At 45.5% G+C, this 14,586-nt stretch overlaps 1 protein-coding gene across 1 annotated transcript in view; it reads left to right on the top strand.

The window, feature by feature from the left end:
- The window catches only part of DNAH6 (dynein axonemal heavy chain 6), a 2,906,060-nt gene that overhangs the window by 2,301,172 nt on the left and 590,302 nt on the right, over positions 1-14,586 (top strand). The window contains exon 69 of the mRNA XM_030192089.1: positions 5,981-6,127. Coding sequence (XP_030047949.1) covers positions 5,981-6,127 — 147 coding nt within the window. The remainder of the gene's footprint in view (positions 1-5,980; positions 6,128-14,586) is intronic.

The raw sequence follows: 14,586 nt of genomic DNA, 5'->3' as shown, positions 1-14,586 counted from the left end.
CTCGATATAGAAGGGGCAATTGAATTACAAGAGAAAAATGGAGTTGATGTAGGCAATTGTTTGCATACACATTACAGTATAGTAACTCTATAGCAAGCTATCTTTCTATACACAGTCTTATTTATTTATTTTTAGGTAAAGAGACTTCAGATCCCCGGTGCATTTCCTACTTTTTTAAAATACACTGCTCCGCTATATCGCTGGGTCTTTTTTTCTTTTTCCCAGTGCGGTAACATGCGGGAATCCTCATCAGTTTGATATACCCTTTTTTTTTTATAATTTGGGGGGGGGGGCAGAGGTGGACGGGGGAGAGAGCCTGTTGTTAAAAATTTACCAGCACACCACTGTTTGTATACCATCCAGTCCAGGTGATTTATCACTCTTAAACTTGTCAATTTGGCTCAGTACATCATCCAGATTCACCAAGATTTCTTTCAGTTCCTCCACATCTTCACCCTTGAAAATCGTTTCCAGAACAGGTTGGTCTCTTACATCTTCTTCTGTAAAGACCAAAGCAAAGAATTCATTGAATCTCCACTATGGCCTTGTCCTCCCTGAGTGCCCCTTTTGCTCCATGATTTATCAGTCCCATGGATTCCCTCACAGGCTTTCTGCTTCTGATGTACCTGAAAAGGGTGTTACACCGCTGCCCTCATTACCTTTCCTATTACCTAGTTGTCCTCTTCCTTTTCTTTGTTTCACTTGATTATTATGATGATATGATGATTGTAGTTCCTTTCCATATTTTGTTATTATTACTTGATAGAATTGTTCACTGCCTTGGTCTGCCTGTTAGATAAGGTGGTATAGAAAGTTTGCATAAATATAAAAATTTAAAAATGAAATAACTATTCATTTTTTTCTCCTTGACAAGTTTTTCTTCATATTCTCTTTTAGCCTTCTTTATCCATGCTTTGCAGGACAATGCTTACGTTGCTTCTTACTATCTTTATTCGGATCCTTTTCCCATTCTTTAAAGGATGTTCTTTTTGCTCTAATAGCCTCTTTCACTTCATCTTTTAATCGCGCTGGCTGTCATTTGGTCTTCTTTCCACCTTAGTTAATACGTGGAATACATCTAGTCTGGGCTTCCACGATGGTATTTAAAAAAAAAAAAATGTCCATACCTGATTTAAAGCCCTAACCTTTCTGCCTGATCCTTTTAGCTTCTTTTTAACCATTTTCCTTATTTTGTCTTAGTTGCCCTTTTGAAAATTAAATGCTGCTAAAGTAGATTTCCTTAGTGACTTCACTCCAGATATCAGATCAAATTTGATCATGTTATGATCTCTGTTTCCCAGTGGATCCAACACTGTTACCTCACGTACCATGCCCTGCATTCCACTAAGGACTAGATCTAAAATAGCTCCCCCTCTTGTCAGTTCTTGGACCAGCTGCTCTAAGAAGCAGTCATTTATTAGATCTATGAATTTTACCGTCCTGGCGCTCCCTGATATAACCTTTATCTAGTCAGTAGTGGGGTAATTGAAATCATCCATTATTATAATGTTGCCCAATTTGCCAGCTTTCCTCATTTCTGTAAACATTTCTTCATCTATCTATTCGTCCTGTCCTGGCGGATGGTGGTACAGCCCTACCAGTATACTCCTTCCCTTCACACATAGAATGTCCATCCACAAGGATTCCATGTTGCTATCTATTTCATGTAGAATATTTATTTTTTTTGACTCGATTCCCTCTTTAATACATAGTGTAATCCCCCTCCAATTTGATCCACTCTATCATTTTGATATAATTTGTACCTGATAACACAGTGCCTTATTAAGTGTCTCCTTTCACCAGGTCTCTAAGATGACTATTAGATCTACCTCTTCATTTAGTGCTACATACTCTCTCTCCCATCTTATTTTCTAGGTTTCTAGCATTTGTGTATAGAAATTGTGTTTTTTCTTTGCATCTACAAGTAGCTTTGAAGTTGATGGAGGGTTAATTTACATCCTTTACTCTGTTGTCCCATTAAACATGCTTTGCTTTCTTTCACCATTGTTGAAACCTCTCTTGGGATTCCCTAAAGATCCTGTTTCAATAGTATCATTCAAGGATACTCCACACTGAACCATGCGCTCCTGGGTGACTGTTGGCTTCCCCCCTCCCCATTTTAGTTTAAAAGCTGCTCTATCTCCTTTTTAAATGTTAATGCCAGAAGCCTGGTTCCATCTCAGTTAAGATGGAGTCCATCCTTTCGGGAGAGGCTCACCCCTTTCCTAGAATGTTGCTCAGTTCCTAACAAATCTAAATCTGTCTCCTTTAGCTCCTTCCAAGTCTGCTACTCTAGCCTCAAGAAAATTGACACATTCTCTATGAGCTAGGAGCTCTTTGCATTGAGTGAACACATATAACCTCTTTCCAACTAGGAAATAATCATACATGAGACACTCAGTGCAAAAGACTGGATAGCAGCCCTCTTGCTGCTAGATTGCTGTCTGTATCTTAATATTCAGTTGTTTAATAAACTGCTTAAGGTACTAGGAATATTAGATTAACATAAAGAGCCTTAAGATTATATGGTATATTTTGTGATTTATTCAGTGTTTGCTTCTCAGAAAGTAATTAAATGTAATTAAAATCTGAAATGAAAACTCCCCTTTTGTTATCATAATTAGGGGGGGTAAATGAAGCGATGTACTAAGAGGGAGTAGGGGAGGGTAGGTGGGTATGAAGACTGAACTAGGCCCTGCACAAGCACAGCTGCCTGTTTTAGGAAGAAAAATGAGACAAAGATTATTTTTGGAGTGGGGGGTCGAAGTAGCCATAGGTTTTTTGTTTGTTTTTTTTTCATTTTTTAGAAATTTTTATTAAATAAAAAGACAGCAAAAAACAGATGATAAAGAAAGTCAAATACAACATCATAAACAAATGCAACAGAAGTAACAGCTGTAATTCTCTTTAAAATACCCAAGAATACCCAAAAGTAACTTCATTATTTTATCATAAATTTTGAGTACAGAAGCCCAACCAATACCCTTGGGGAAGGAAAACAAAACTCCACCTTCTTTCCTAATCCATACCCATAGCTTAAAATGAACAATGATCTACAAAAGGCGCCCAAATAGCCTCCCATTTAGACAAAGTATGATGACGCTTAGCCCACAATCTCTCCATCTCACAAATGTACCACAACTTGGTTAACCATGAAATCAAAGAAGGAACTTTTTTGAGACTTCCAATGTGCAGCTAGAGTGACTCTAGCAGCAGACATAGCATGGCGAACCAATATACCCTGGGATGTGGTTAGTCCAGGAGGTATACCAGGAAACAAGAAAAATTCCTGTGACCACTTAATGGATTTAGCAAGCCATAGGTTTTTAAAAAGTGAAAGGGTTCTGCTGGTTCCTTGACTCATGCTCACCCAGGCCAAAAAATGTTAGGTTCTGCCCTTCTTTTATTCAGTGTGGGGAAAAATAGGAGAACTGCACCTGCACACTCTGGTCTCTATTTATATGGAACAGAATATGGAGATTTGCCATAATGTTTCCAGTCAAGCTACAAAGCGGATTAGATATCATGGGCTGCTCATCTTCCTGGCTTTCAGCTTCAGAAGCTGGTTCTTTAACCTGGCTATCCCTCCCTACTTACTCCACTAGTTGTACCCCACTTCCTTATATACGGTTCTTGTTTACTTGCTCGAATATACATGTCATGTTGACCAGTGCAATATAGAAAAGCAACTTTTGTTTTTCAATTTTAAGGAAAAGCACAGATGGTTCTTTTTAGTACCCTGTCTGTGACCCTTCATGCAAGGGCATTGACTTCTGCACAACCATTTTATCTGGGTCAACATGACATGTTTTGTGCAATTCACAGAAAACTATATCCGTCTTTGCTCCAGAGCTTAAACAAACAAGCATGACTAGTAATCTCCATCAGAAAGAGACATTAAAATAAATCCTAGCACCTTTCTGTCTATGCAGTTTTAAAAGGCCAATTGAAAATAGCTCCTTCCAATTTAGACTAACTGTTTGTGCTTCACAGTCCACCAAAAAAAATTTATAACTGGGTACAGATTCCCTTAACAAATCTTCAGTTCTTTGAGATCTGCCAAATGTGTTTTAAATTTATATCGTTCTCAGCTCCTTCACCCAAACTCATAGCAGGGACAGGAGCAGCTGTGCAACTGGCATAGGAAATTTGTCAAGATCTGATCTTAAACAAGGACAACTGTAGTCCTAGAAACAATTTCCCAAGTCAGGAGGGGTAGGACTAACAAAAGTCCACAGGCGTAAATGATAAGTGATGATGCTACAAAAGGGTGGATCTACCACAGGAGCTAATAGAAGAACCTAATTTGGACAGCTCAGTTATGGAAGGATCAAGACTCCCCCCCCCCCCCCCCCCCCCCCCCCCCCCCCCCCCCAGGAGCAGTTGCATATGCCTATATATTGGGCCATTTTTGACTTTGAAGGGCACTCCCCCAGTTTATGTTTGACAGAGAATCCACAAAGCAAACTATCGGTTACCTTATAAAACATCCATCGAAATAGGATCTTCACAATCTCCACTGACATCTCAGCATGTCTCCATGTCTCTCCCCAGATCTCTGCTGGGGTCTCTGAAGAGGCTCCAAAGGGACAAGGTGTGCCCCTTTCGGCATGCCCTTGCAGTTGCATACCTTTAGCGATCTACAGCAAGCTCACCAAACTTTTACGGGCAGAGTGGGATCCTTCCTGATAATGTCATGCAGATGTCCATATACCATCCAAGGCCCCCAGTAGATCTCATTATTCTACCATAGGTAACCCTAATGTTACCATCAGTCCAATAATAAGTAGGCTTTGAGTTCACTACTGGTAAAATGCAATGTTTCTTGTCTCCCAAAAATAAGTCTGATGCTGTGCTTGCCTGTTCTGACAGGATATTCCTGAGCCCGGCCCTGGTTCCAAACAAATAACTTCTTTGTGTGCCCTTCATCCTATCATCCTAGGTAGTAACTAGACAGCCACCTACACCACATCACAAACCAGGGGGTTATACAAATGATGCTTGAATAGGGACTCAGGCAAGCTAGAGGAATGACAACCACACCACTTGAACCCAGAGGAGTTAATTTTCAAGTTTCCCTGGTTGGGTTACAAATATTGGAGTGGAGCAGAGCAAAATATTACCCGGCTGCATGGATTGTTCTGGCAAGGCAGCAGATGGAGAGACAGCCAGTAAGCCATTGAAAATACCAACTACTGACATGCAGTGCAGGCTAAAAACACTATGTTTTGGAGAGGCTGGGGACACTGTTTCTGTAAATATTCAAATCTGGAGCCATTTCCCACAGATGTTTTTTTTTTTACCCGTGCCGCACAGGGACATGCACACAACTGGAGAGAGTTCACACAGTTTGTTCCTTTCTTCATTGTTCTTCACAGATGACATTACTGTATGCTTCTTTATATCACAATTAGACTACTGCTATATTGTTTATTCTGGCCTTCCACAAGTTCTACTACATCATATTCAGTCAGTACAAAATATTGCACTAAGAATTTTCATTCATGCTTGCAAATCAGATCATATAACCCCTGTCTTTATCCAACGTTATTGCTCCCAGTATTTTACTGCCTTATCTTGATTAGTATGTTCACCGCCTTGTTGTGCTCCCCATGAAAGGGTATATTAAATAAATTAAACTATAAAACATGACTCTCACTTGCATTTATAGTATGACACAAGACTGTCACCTTTCATTCTACAGTATGATTGTTATACAGACATTTCAGTGTAATACTACAATATTAGTGTTATGCAAGGGATTTTTTAATGGAGTGATACATCTTTATGGCTAAATAACAAATTCACTGCTTCAGTGGACTCTTATTCTCAAAAGTATATGCCTTAGTAAAATGCCAAAAGTTTCCACCAGCCTGTATTCCATCCATTTTACTGTTCAGTTTTACAATGTTATAGTATAGATAGTTTAACTTCAAAACTAATATGAATATATGCCTTTATCTATATTATTTAAAATCAGGTTACCAATGAACCTCCTAAAGGTCTTCGTGCAAACATCAGACGGGCTTTTACTGAAATTACTCCTGCCTTCTTTGAAGAGCATATCCTTGAAAAAATGTGGAGAAAATTGATTTTTGGTCTTTGTTTCTTCCATGCTATTATTCAGGTATGGTGTTTTGTTATTGCTTTTGATGGGTTTAACTTGGTATCATGATGTATATTGTATATATCTTATTAAATATCAATTTTCTATAGGTTCACTTCAGGCTTTTACTAGATGAATTGTATAACAGGATACCTATAAATATGTCAAACATGTATCTATTTTATACCTGTTTTGTAAAAGCAATATAATGCTTAAGTGTAAAACAGGCACTCAGAACTATCCACAGCAGAACACAAATGTACTTGTACAAATTTACACCTACTTTGCACTCTGGGGTCATTTTATCAAGCAGAAGTAAAAAAAAACGGTAGCGGTGTAGACATTTTTGCTGCTCATAAGGGCCCTTGTTACCACAGCAGGTAAAAAAGGGCAAAAATCGGCATGGCCATGCGGTAAAATTGCATTTACTGTGTGGCCATGCTGTGGGGGGGGGGGGGGGGGGGAGGAGGAAGAACTTACTGCTACCCATTGATTACCGCCAGGTTAGTGCCACACTAATAATTACAAAAAAAATGTACAAAGTGCTGGAAATGGTGCATTCTCGAGGCAGAACTACCACCAGCGGCCACATTGGGCCGGCAGTAGTTCCAGGTTGCCATGTGGCAACCCTTTAGTAAAAGGGCCTGTCTGTACATATACGTATATATTTAATAATGTGCTCATATCCAGGCACTGACATTGAATATCCGGGTTTAGGCAGCCAGCCATTTCTTATGTGGTTAAGTGTGATATTCAACACTTAACCACATAAGAGACACAGCGTAAAGATAGGACTGACTTCTATACGGTCTAATTTAACCGCTAAACTTTGAGTTTAGCAGACTGTGGTGAAATTCATCGGCACTAACCACTAAATATCAGTGGTAGCCCTGATCAAGCGATTTAACTGGCCAGGAGCATTTCTGGCCAGTTAAATCACTTTGAATATTTATCCCATAATTTTTATTTTCTTTTTTAGTGCCCATGTAAAATCATAGAAGCCAGGCAATGCTGCCCTCTTTCCTTAATTCATTTTAATTAAGTTGGAAATAAATCTTTTTGGCATTGCTTCTTGTTAAGGAAAAAATACTGGGCCCTATATTCAAAAGCACTTATATGTAAACAGAGAATTAGGCTTAAACAAATCTCAGTTAACCTGCAAGATATAATAGGGCAAACTTAGAAAATAGAGAGTAGCAAATCATCTGTATTTGATAGTATAAATCCCAAACTCCTGCTGCTGTAACCACTAGGTTATCTCCTCCATGCCACACGATTGAGAGTGTTTATAAACAGGTGGAAAAAAGTGAGTCAGTTCATGTGGAGGGGCATAATCGAACGCAAACGCCTATCTCCATGGGCGTTTATCTCTGAGAACGGGTTCGTGAAGGGGCGGGCCGAACCGTATTTTCGAAAAAATGGACGTTTTTGAGCTGGGCGTTTGTTTTTTTTTAGCGATAATGGAAACTAAAAATGTCCAGCTCAAAAACGTCCTAATCCGAGCCATTTGGTCGTGGGAGGGGCCAGGATTTGTAGTACACTGGCCCCCCTGATATGCCAGGATACCAACTGGGCACCCTAGGTCAGTGTGGTGGACTTCAGAAAAAGCTCCCACATGCATAGCTCCCTTACCACGGGTGCTGAGCTCCCAACCCCCTCCCCCAAAACCCACTACCCACAAATGTACAACACTACTATAGCTCTTAGGGGTGAAGGGGGCACCCACATGTGGGTACAGTGGGTTTTGGAGGCCTCCCATTTACCAGCACAAGTGTTGCAGGTGGGGGGGGGGGGGGGGGATGGGCCTGGGTCCACCTGCCTGAAGTGCACTGCAGTACCCACTAAAAGTGCTCCAGGGACCTGCATACACGCAGGCCTCTAGGACTTGTTGCTGCTGTATAACATTGGTACACCAGTTGACACCTGAAGACTAATCTCTCCGAAAACGTCCTTTATTGGAATAAGCACGTTTACTCACAGTTAACTGCAGAGGTTGTGCCCCACTGGCAACGAGTCTCCCTGATACTGAGATTAGCAGTAGGCCAGAGCTGGCAGAATGGTGTACAATGCCCTCTTTCAGCCACATTCAAGGTAAGAACTAAGTTGTCTAACGTGGCTAACACAGGAAAGGGAACTAAAACTGGCTTACAAAAATGGCCACTACCGCATGGACTACAACAGGAAACACAACAGGGCACACTCTGACCCAGTAGGCAGGGGGAAAAGCACCATGGGAGAAGAGCCTACCAACTACCAACATCATGAGACTGTAACACACGCTAATGAAATCACGGAGCCCAATACCCTACACCCACCACAATGCAATGCTGATGTGACCCTGTAGTGCACCCGAGAGCCACATCTGACCCAGGGAAAGGCTGTGAGAGGATCGAACACATTCTGCTGTCATAGAGGTGGGTACGGCATTTGAGGCTGGCATACAGGCTGGGAAAAAAGTTTTTAAAGGGGGTTAGTGACCACTGGGGGGGTCTGGGGACGTCATCCCCGATTCCCTCCTGTGGTCATCTGGGCAGTTGGGGCACTTTTTTGGGACTTGTTCGTGAAAAAAAAGGGTCCAAAAAAAGTGACCCAAAATCGCAGTAAAAACGCCTTTTTTTTCGATTATCAGCTACATACGCCCATCTCTCCTCGGCTGATAACCACGCCCCAGTCCCGCCTCCGACACGCCCCCGTCAACTTTATTCTTTTCCCGCGACGGAGTGCCATTGGAAACGCCCAAAATCGGCTTTCGATTATATCGATTTGGGCGCCTTTGCGAGAAAAACGCCCATCTCCCGATTTGGGTCGAAATATAGGCGTTTTTTTCTTTCGATTATAAGCTGGATAGAGTAACTGGATTTTCAGAAAGCATTTGACAAAGTCCTCCATGAGAGACTTCTAAATAATTAAAATACACTTCAATAGGAGGCAATATCCTGTTGTGCATTGGAAACTGGTTAAAAGAGAGAAAACATGTAGTAGGGTTAAATGGTCAATTTTCTCAATCAAGAAAGGAAAATAATTGATAATATATTCATAAATTATCAGAAAATAGGAACTTCGAGTGAATTAATAAATTTGCAGGTGACACATTTATTTAACATTTTCAAATCATGAGGCAGATTTTAGAAAGGGCATATCAATAGAAATCAAACAAAATAAAACATGGAAAAGAAAATAAGATGATACCTTTTTTATTGGACATAACTTAATACATTTCTTGATTAGCTTTCGAAGGTTGCTCTTCTTCGTCAGATCGGAAATAAGCAAATGTGTTAGCAGATAGTATATATAAGAGAAACATCAAAGCATTACTTTGACAGTCTGACAGAGTGGGAGGGTGGGGGTATGCATGGGGACATCAAAGCATTTCATTGATATTCTAACAGGATGGGTGTTGGTAGGTGAGAGGAGGGTAATAAACAGAGAAATAAACAGAGAAATACAGCTGAATGGTTTATAATGGGTTAGAAAACCCAGATCCTTATTAAGTCCTGTTTGTTGGGTGTCAAAATATTCAATCATTCTTATTTCAAAGGTCTTACGTTCCTGTATTGTATTGTAAGGATCTGGGTTTTCTAACCCATTATAAACCATAAAGCTGTATTTCTTACTCCTGCGCGGCTTCCATTATGGGTTCATAATACCATTTCAAGGCCTTATACCGTCAGCCACCCCTGCCCTACCATCTCGCTCCAAGTCCCGCCTAGCCCACATTATCTCAAAGCTAGCGGTTGAACCAGCAGCGGGTCGCATTGCTGGCCCGTTCCTCCATCCCCCTTTTCCCAGAATGTTTGTCTCCCCCCTTACAGCTGTCCCCAAGAAGGAACATGGCAAGTACCGCCTCATCCACAACCTTTCATACCCCCCTGGTCATTCAGTGAAGGACTACATACCAGATGGCGCCGCATCCGTCCAGTACATGTCCTTCAATTCGGCCTTGGCCTTGGTCCGGTTGGCTGGACGGGATGCGCTCATGGCCAAGGTTGATATTGAATCCGCTTTCCGTCTGCTGCCTGTTCACCCTGACTGTTTCCCGATACTAGGTTTCTGCCATGATAACCTTTACAACTTTGACAAATGCATGCCCATGGGGTGCGCAGTATCTTGCAACATTTTTGAGGCATTCAACTCCTTCTTACATTGGGTGGTATCCCAGCGGTCGACAGCGGACGCAGTCATACATTACCTAGATGACTTCTTCTTTGTCGGGCCCCGATTCTCCAGCACCTGCAGTGACCTCATGGATGTCTTCCACACAGTGGCGCATGAATTCGGAGTACCCATTGCACGCAGCAAAACCACAGGACCCAGCACTGTCATTACCTTCTTGGGCATAGAGATAGATTCGACAGCCCAGACCACCAAACTCCCGGAAGACAAGCTGCATGGGCTAGCACGGAAAATCTTCAAGGCCCTTCATTCATCCAAGATCACCCTCCACCCAATGCAGTCTCTTATTGGCTCACTCAACTTTGCCTGTAGGGTTCTACCCATGGGTAGAGTGTTTGTCCGCAGGCTGGCTTTAGCCACTGTGGGCGGTCGCACAAGCACCACCATTTGCGCATAACCCTTCCCATGAAGCAGGACCTCCGCATCTGGCTGCGCTTCCTACAGCACTTCAACAGCACAGCGCTGATACAATCATAACCAACCTTTATACAGACGCCGCCGGGTCCTTGGGGTGTGGAGCCTATTACGACGGGGCCTGGTTCGCCGTCCATTGGCCACAGAAGTGGATCCTCTGCGGGCTTACCAAGAACATCACTTTCCTGAAACTGTTTTTCATTGTTGCAGCAGTACACGTCTGGGGCCTGGAGCTGGCCTATAGAAGTGTTATCCTTTGGTCGGACAACGCAGTGGTGGCAGAGATCATAAACAAACAAACAGCACGTTGCCCACATGCTGCAGCGCTTCTCAGGCATTTTGTGCTCCATTGCTTGCAAATTAATCTAACTGCGCGAGCAAAGCACGTACCCGTGGTTGATAACTGCATAGCTGATGCTCTCTCACGATTTCACTTTTCACTCTTTCAACAGCTGGCCCCTGCAGCAAACAAGGAACCAACTCCACTACCCAAGCGACTGTGGCAGCTGGTAGCAACGCCGTGCACTTACTCATCACCAGCTCCTTAGCCGCTTCTACCCTGCGCACATACCGGCGTGCCTTTCATCAAGTGTACAAATACCTCCAGAGCCACGGGTGGAGAAGGGGAGCGGTTCCGGATCACCTTGTTGCTTGTTACATCGTGGACGCATTCAAAGGGGGCGTCTCCAGGATGGCGGTCATCTCGCGCATTGCTGGCTTCTCCTTCTTTGCCAAGCTTCGCGGATGGGGTAACCCGCGTGCCAGTTTCCTGATCCAGACGCTGTTGAAAGGATGGGCGCATTGCACCCCGGCGCTCCCAGACAGCAGGCGTCCCGTAACACACGAGATCCTCCATCGACTATGGCTAGCGCTGGAAAAGGTGTGCCCTGAAAACTACAAGACTGCGCTGTTCAGGGCGGCCTTCTCTTTGGCCTTCTTCGCTGCTCTACGCATAGGCGAGCTTACTGTGCAATCCAAGTACAAACCAACAGGAGACCTGCAGAGGGATGTCATCTCCATAACACAGGGGCAGATCTGCCTGCGAGTCACTAGGTCCAAGACAGATCAGGCGGGGATGGGGCACACCATTACCCTACAGGGTGTCCCGGACTTGCCGACCTGCCTGCTAGCCAACCTCACAGCATACCTAAAGATTCCGCCCCTTCTGCTGCATGAGGATGCCAGCCCCCTCACACGCTTCCAGTTTACAGCTGTCTTTAGACAAGCTCTCCTGGAAACTGGCCAGCACCCCGACAACTACGGGACTCATTCTTTCCGTATAGGGGCAGCGACTACTGCATTCCAGCATGGCCTCTCCGCCCATGCGATCAAACAGCTGGGCCGCTGAAAATCCGCAGCATACCAAACCTACATCAGACCGTCACCTGCTGCAAACCCGCAGCAATACAGCTAATCTCTTCCTTCCTTTTGCAGGTCTCCAGCCACGCCCAGGGGCAGTGTGGATCATTGAACACTCCTACACTGCCAATGCTTGCAGGCGCCTGACAGCTCGGAGCTCGGGCCTGCACCTGGGGTTAGACAGTAAAGGGGCGACACTTACATGGATCGGAATTCCTGGCATGAGATGGCACCGGCTTCTGCCATCTGTCCTCCGTCTACTGGACACCGCATCCCATCCAGATGTCCTCATGCACCTGGGGGGCAACAATGTTGGGCACACTTCATGCCGCCGCCCATAGGCGTAGACTGGGGGGGGTGAGGGGGGGCAATGCCCCCCCAAACGACGAGGACGTGGACTGGCGCTAGAATGGAAAAAAAAAAAAAAACCAAGCAGGCACGCGCTCGTCTCTGTCCGCTTCGCTGCTTCCCTGCCTTCTCTGTCTGCGTCCCGCCCGAAAGGAAATGACATCAGAGGAAGGCGGGACGCAGACAGAGAAGGCAGGGAAGCAGCGAAGCGGACGGAGACGAGCGTGTCTATCTACCCCCTCTCTTCCTACCCTCCGGAGCAGGCAGCACCAATCTTCTCTAAGCCTTTCTTGTTCCTGGCAGCGGTAGCGACATACACGCTGCCTTCAGCTCTGCCCCGAAGCCTTCTCTTCAAGTTCCTGTTCCCGCATAGGTGGGAACAGGAACTTGAAGAGAAGGCTTCCGGGGCAGACCGAAGGCAGCGTGTACGTCGCTACCGCTGCCAGGAGCACAGAAAGGTTGAAGAAGACTGCTGCCTGCACCGGAGGGAGGGAGGAAGAGAGGGGGTAAACGGAGTCAGGATCCTGGACCTCGCGGGGGGGGGGGGCAGCAGAGGGAAGATGGATGGAGGAGGGGTGGGGAGCAGAGGGAAGGATCAAGAGATGGATGGGACTGGGAGGGGTGGGAAGCAGAGGGAAGGAGCAAGAGATGGATGGGACTGGGAGGGGTGGGAAGCAGAGGGAAGGAGCAAGAGATGGATGGGACTGGGAGGGGTGGGTGGGAAGCAGAGGGAAGGAGCAGGAGATGGATGGGACTGGGAGGGTGGGAAGCAGAGGGAAGGAGCAGGAGATGGATGGGACTGGGAGGGGTGGGAAGCAGAGGGAAGGAGCAAGAGATGGATGGGACTGGGAGCGTTGGGAGCAGAGGGAAGGAGCAGGAGATGGATGGGACTGGGAGGGTGGGAAGCAGAGGGAAGGAGCAGGAGATGGATGGGACTGGGAGGGTGGGAAGCAGTGGGAAGGAGCAGGAGATGGATGGGACTGGGAGGGGTGGGAAGCAGAGGGAAGGAGCAAGAGATGGATGGGACTGGGAGGGGTGGGTGGGAAGCAGAGGGAAGGAACAGAAGATGGATGGGACTGCGAGGGGTGGGGAGCAGAGGGATGGACCAGGAGATGGATGGGATTTGGAGAGGTCAGGCACCGCAGAGGGAAGGAGCAAGAGATGGATGGGACGGAGGGATGGTGAGCAGAGGGAAGGAACAGAAGATGGATGGGACTGGGAGGGGTGGGGAGCAGAGGGAAGGAGCAAGAGATGGATGGGACTGGGAGGGGTGGGTGGGGAGCAGAGGGAAGGACCAGGAATTGGATTGGACTGGGAAAGGAGGTGAGCAGAGGGAAGGAGCAGGAGATGGATGGGACTGGGAGGGGTGGGAAGCAGAGGGAAGGAGCAAGAGATGGATGGGACTGGGAGGGGTGGGTGGGAAGCAGAGGGAAGGACCAGGAATTGGATTGGACTGGGAAAGGAGGTGAGCAGAGGGAAGGAACAGAAGATGGATGGGACTGCGAGGGGTGGGGAGCAGAGGGATGGACCAGGAGATGGATGGGATTTGGAGAGGTCAGGCACAGCAGAGGGAAGGAGCAAGAGATGGATGGGACTGGGAGGGGTGGGTGGGAAGCAGAGGGAAGGAACAGAAGATGGATGGGACTGCGAGGGGTGGGGAGCAGAGGGATGGACCAGGAGATGGATGGAATTGGGAGAGGTCAGGCACAGCAGAGGGAAGGAGCAGAAGATGGATGGGACGGAGGGATGGTGAGCAGAGGGAAGGAACAGAAGATGGATGGGACTGGGAGGGGTGGGGAGCAGAGGGAAGGAGCAAGAGATGGATGGGACTGGGAGGGTGGGGAGCAGAGGGAAGCCTACTGGAAAGAAGACACTGCATAAAACAGAAGACACTGGGATCAAAGCGAATAGAAAAACTAAATGATCAGACAACAAAGGTAAATAAAAGTTTATTTTATTCATAATTTATTAATTGAAATGTGTCAGCTTTTTGAAATGTGCATCTGTGATATTTTGCCTGTAAATTTCATTTCCTTCCTCCATATTAGCATATTCATTTGCATATGTATATATGCAAATGATATGCTAATATGCTCCGCCCATTCTTTGCCCCCCCAAATGAAACAGTCAAACTACGCCTATGCCGCCGCCTGATCGCCAGGGCAAAGCAAGATCTCCTGGAACTG

The sequence above is a fragment of the Microcaecilia unicolor genome, chromosome 2, assembly GCF_901765095.1.
Source record: "Microcaecilia unicolor chromosome 2, aMicUni1.1, whole genome shotgun sequence".
NCBI lineage: Eukaryota > Metazoa > Chordata > Amphibia > Gymnophiona > Siphonopidae > Microcaecilia > Microcaecilia unicolor.
The sequence above is the reverse complement of the archived record's forward strand: the minus strand, read 5'-3'. Positions and strand labels throughout refer to the sequence as shown.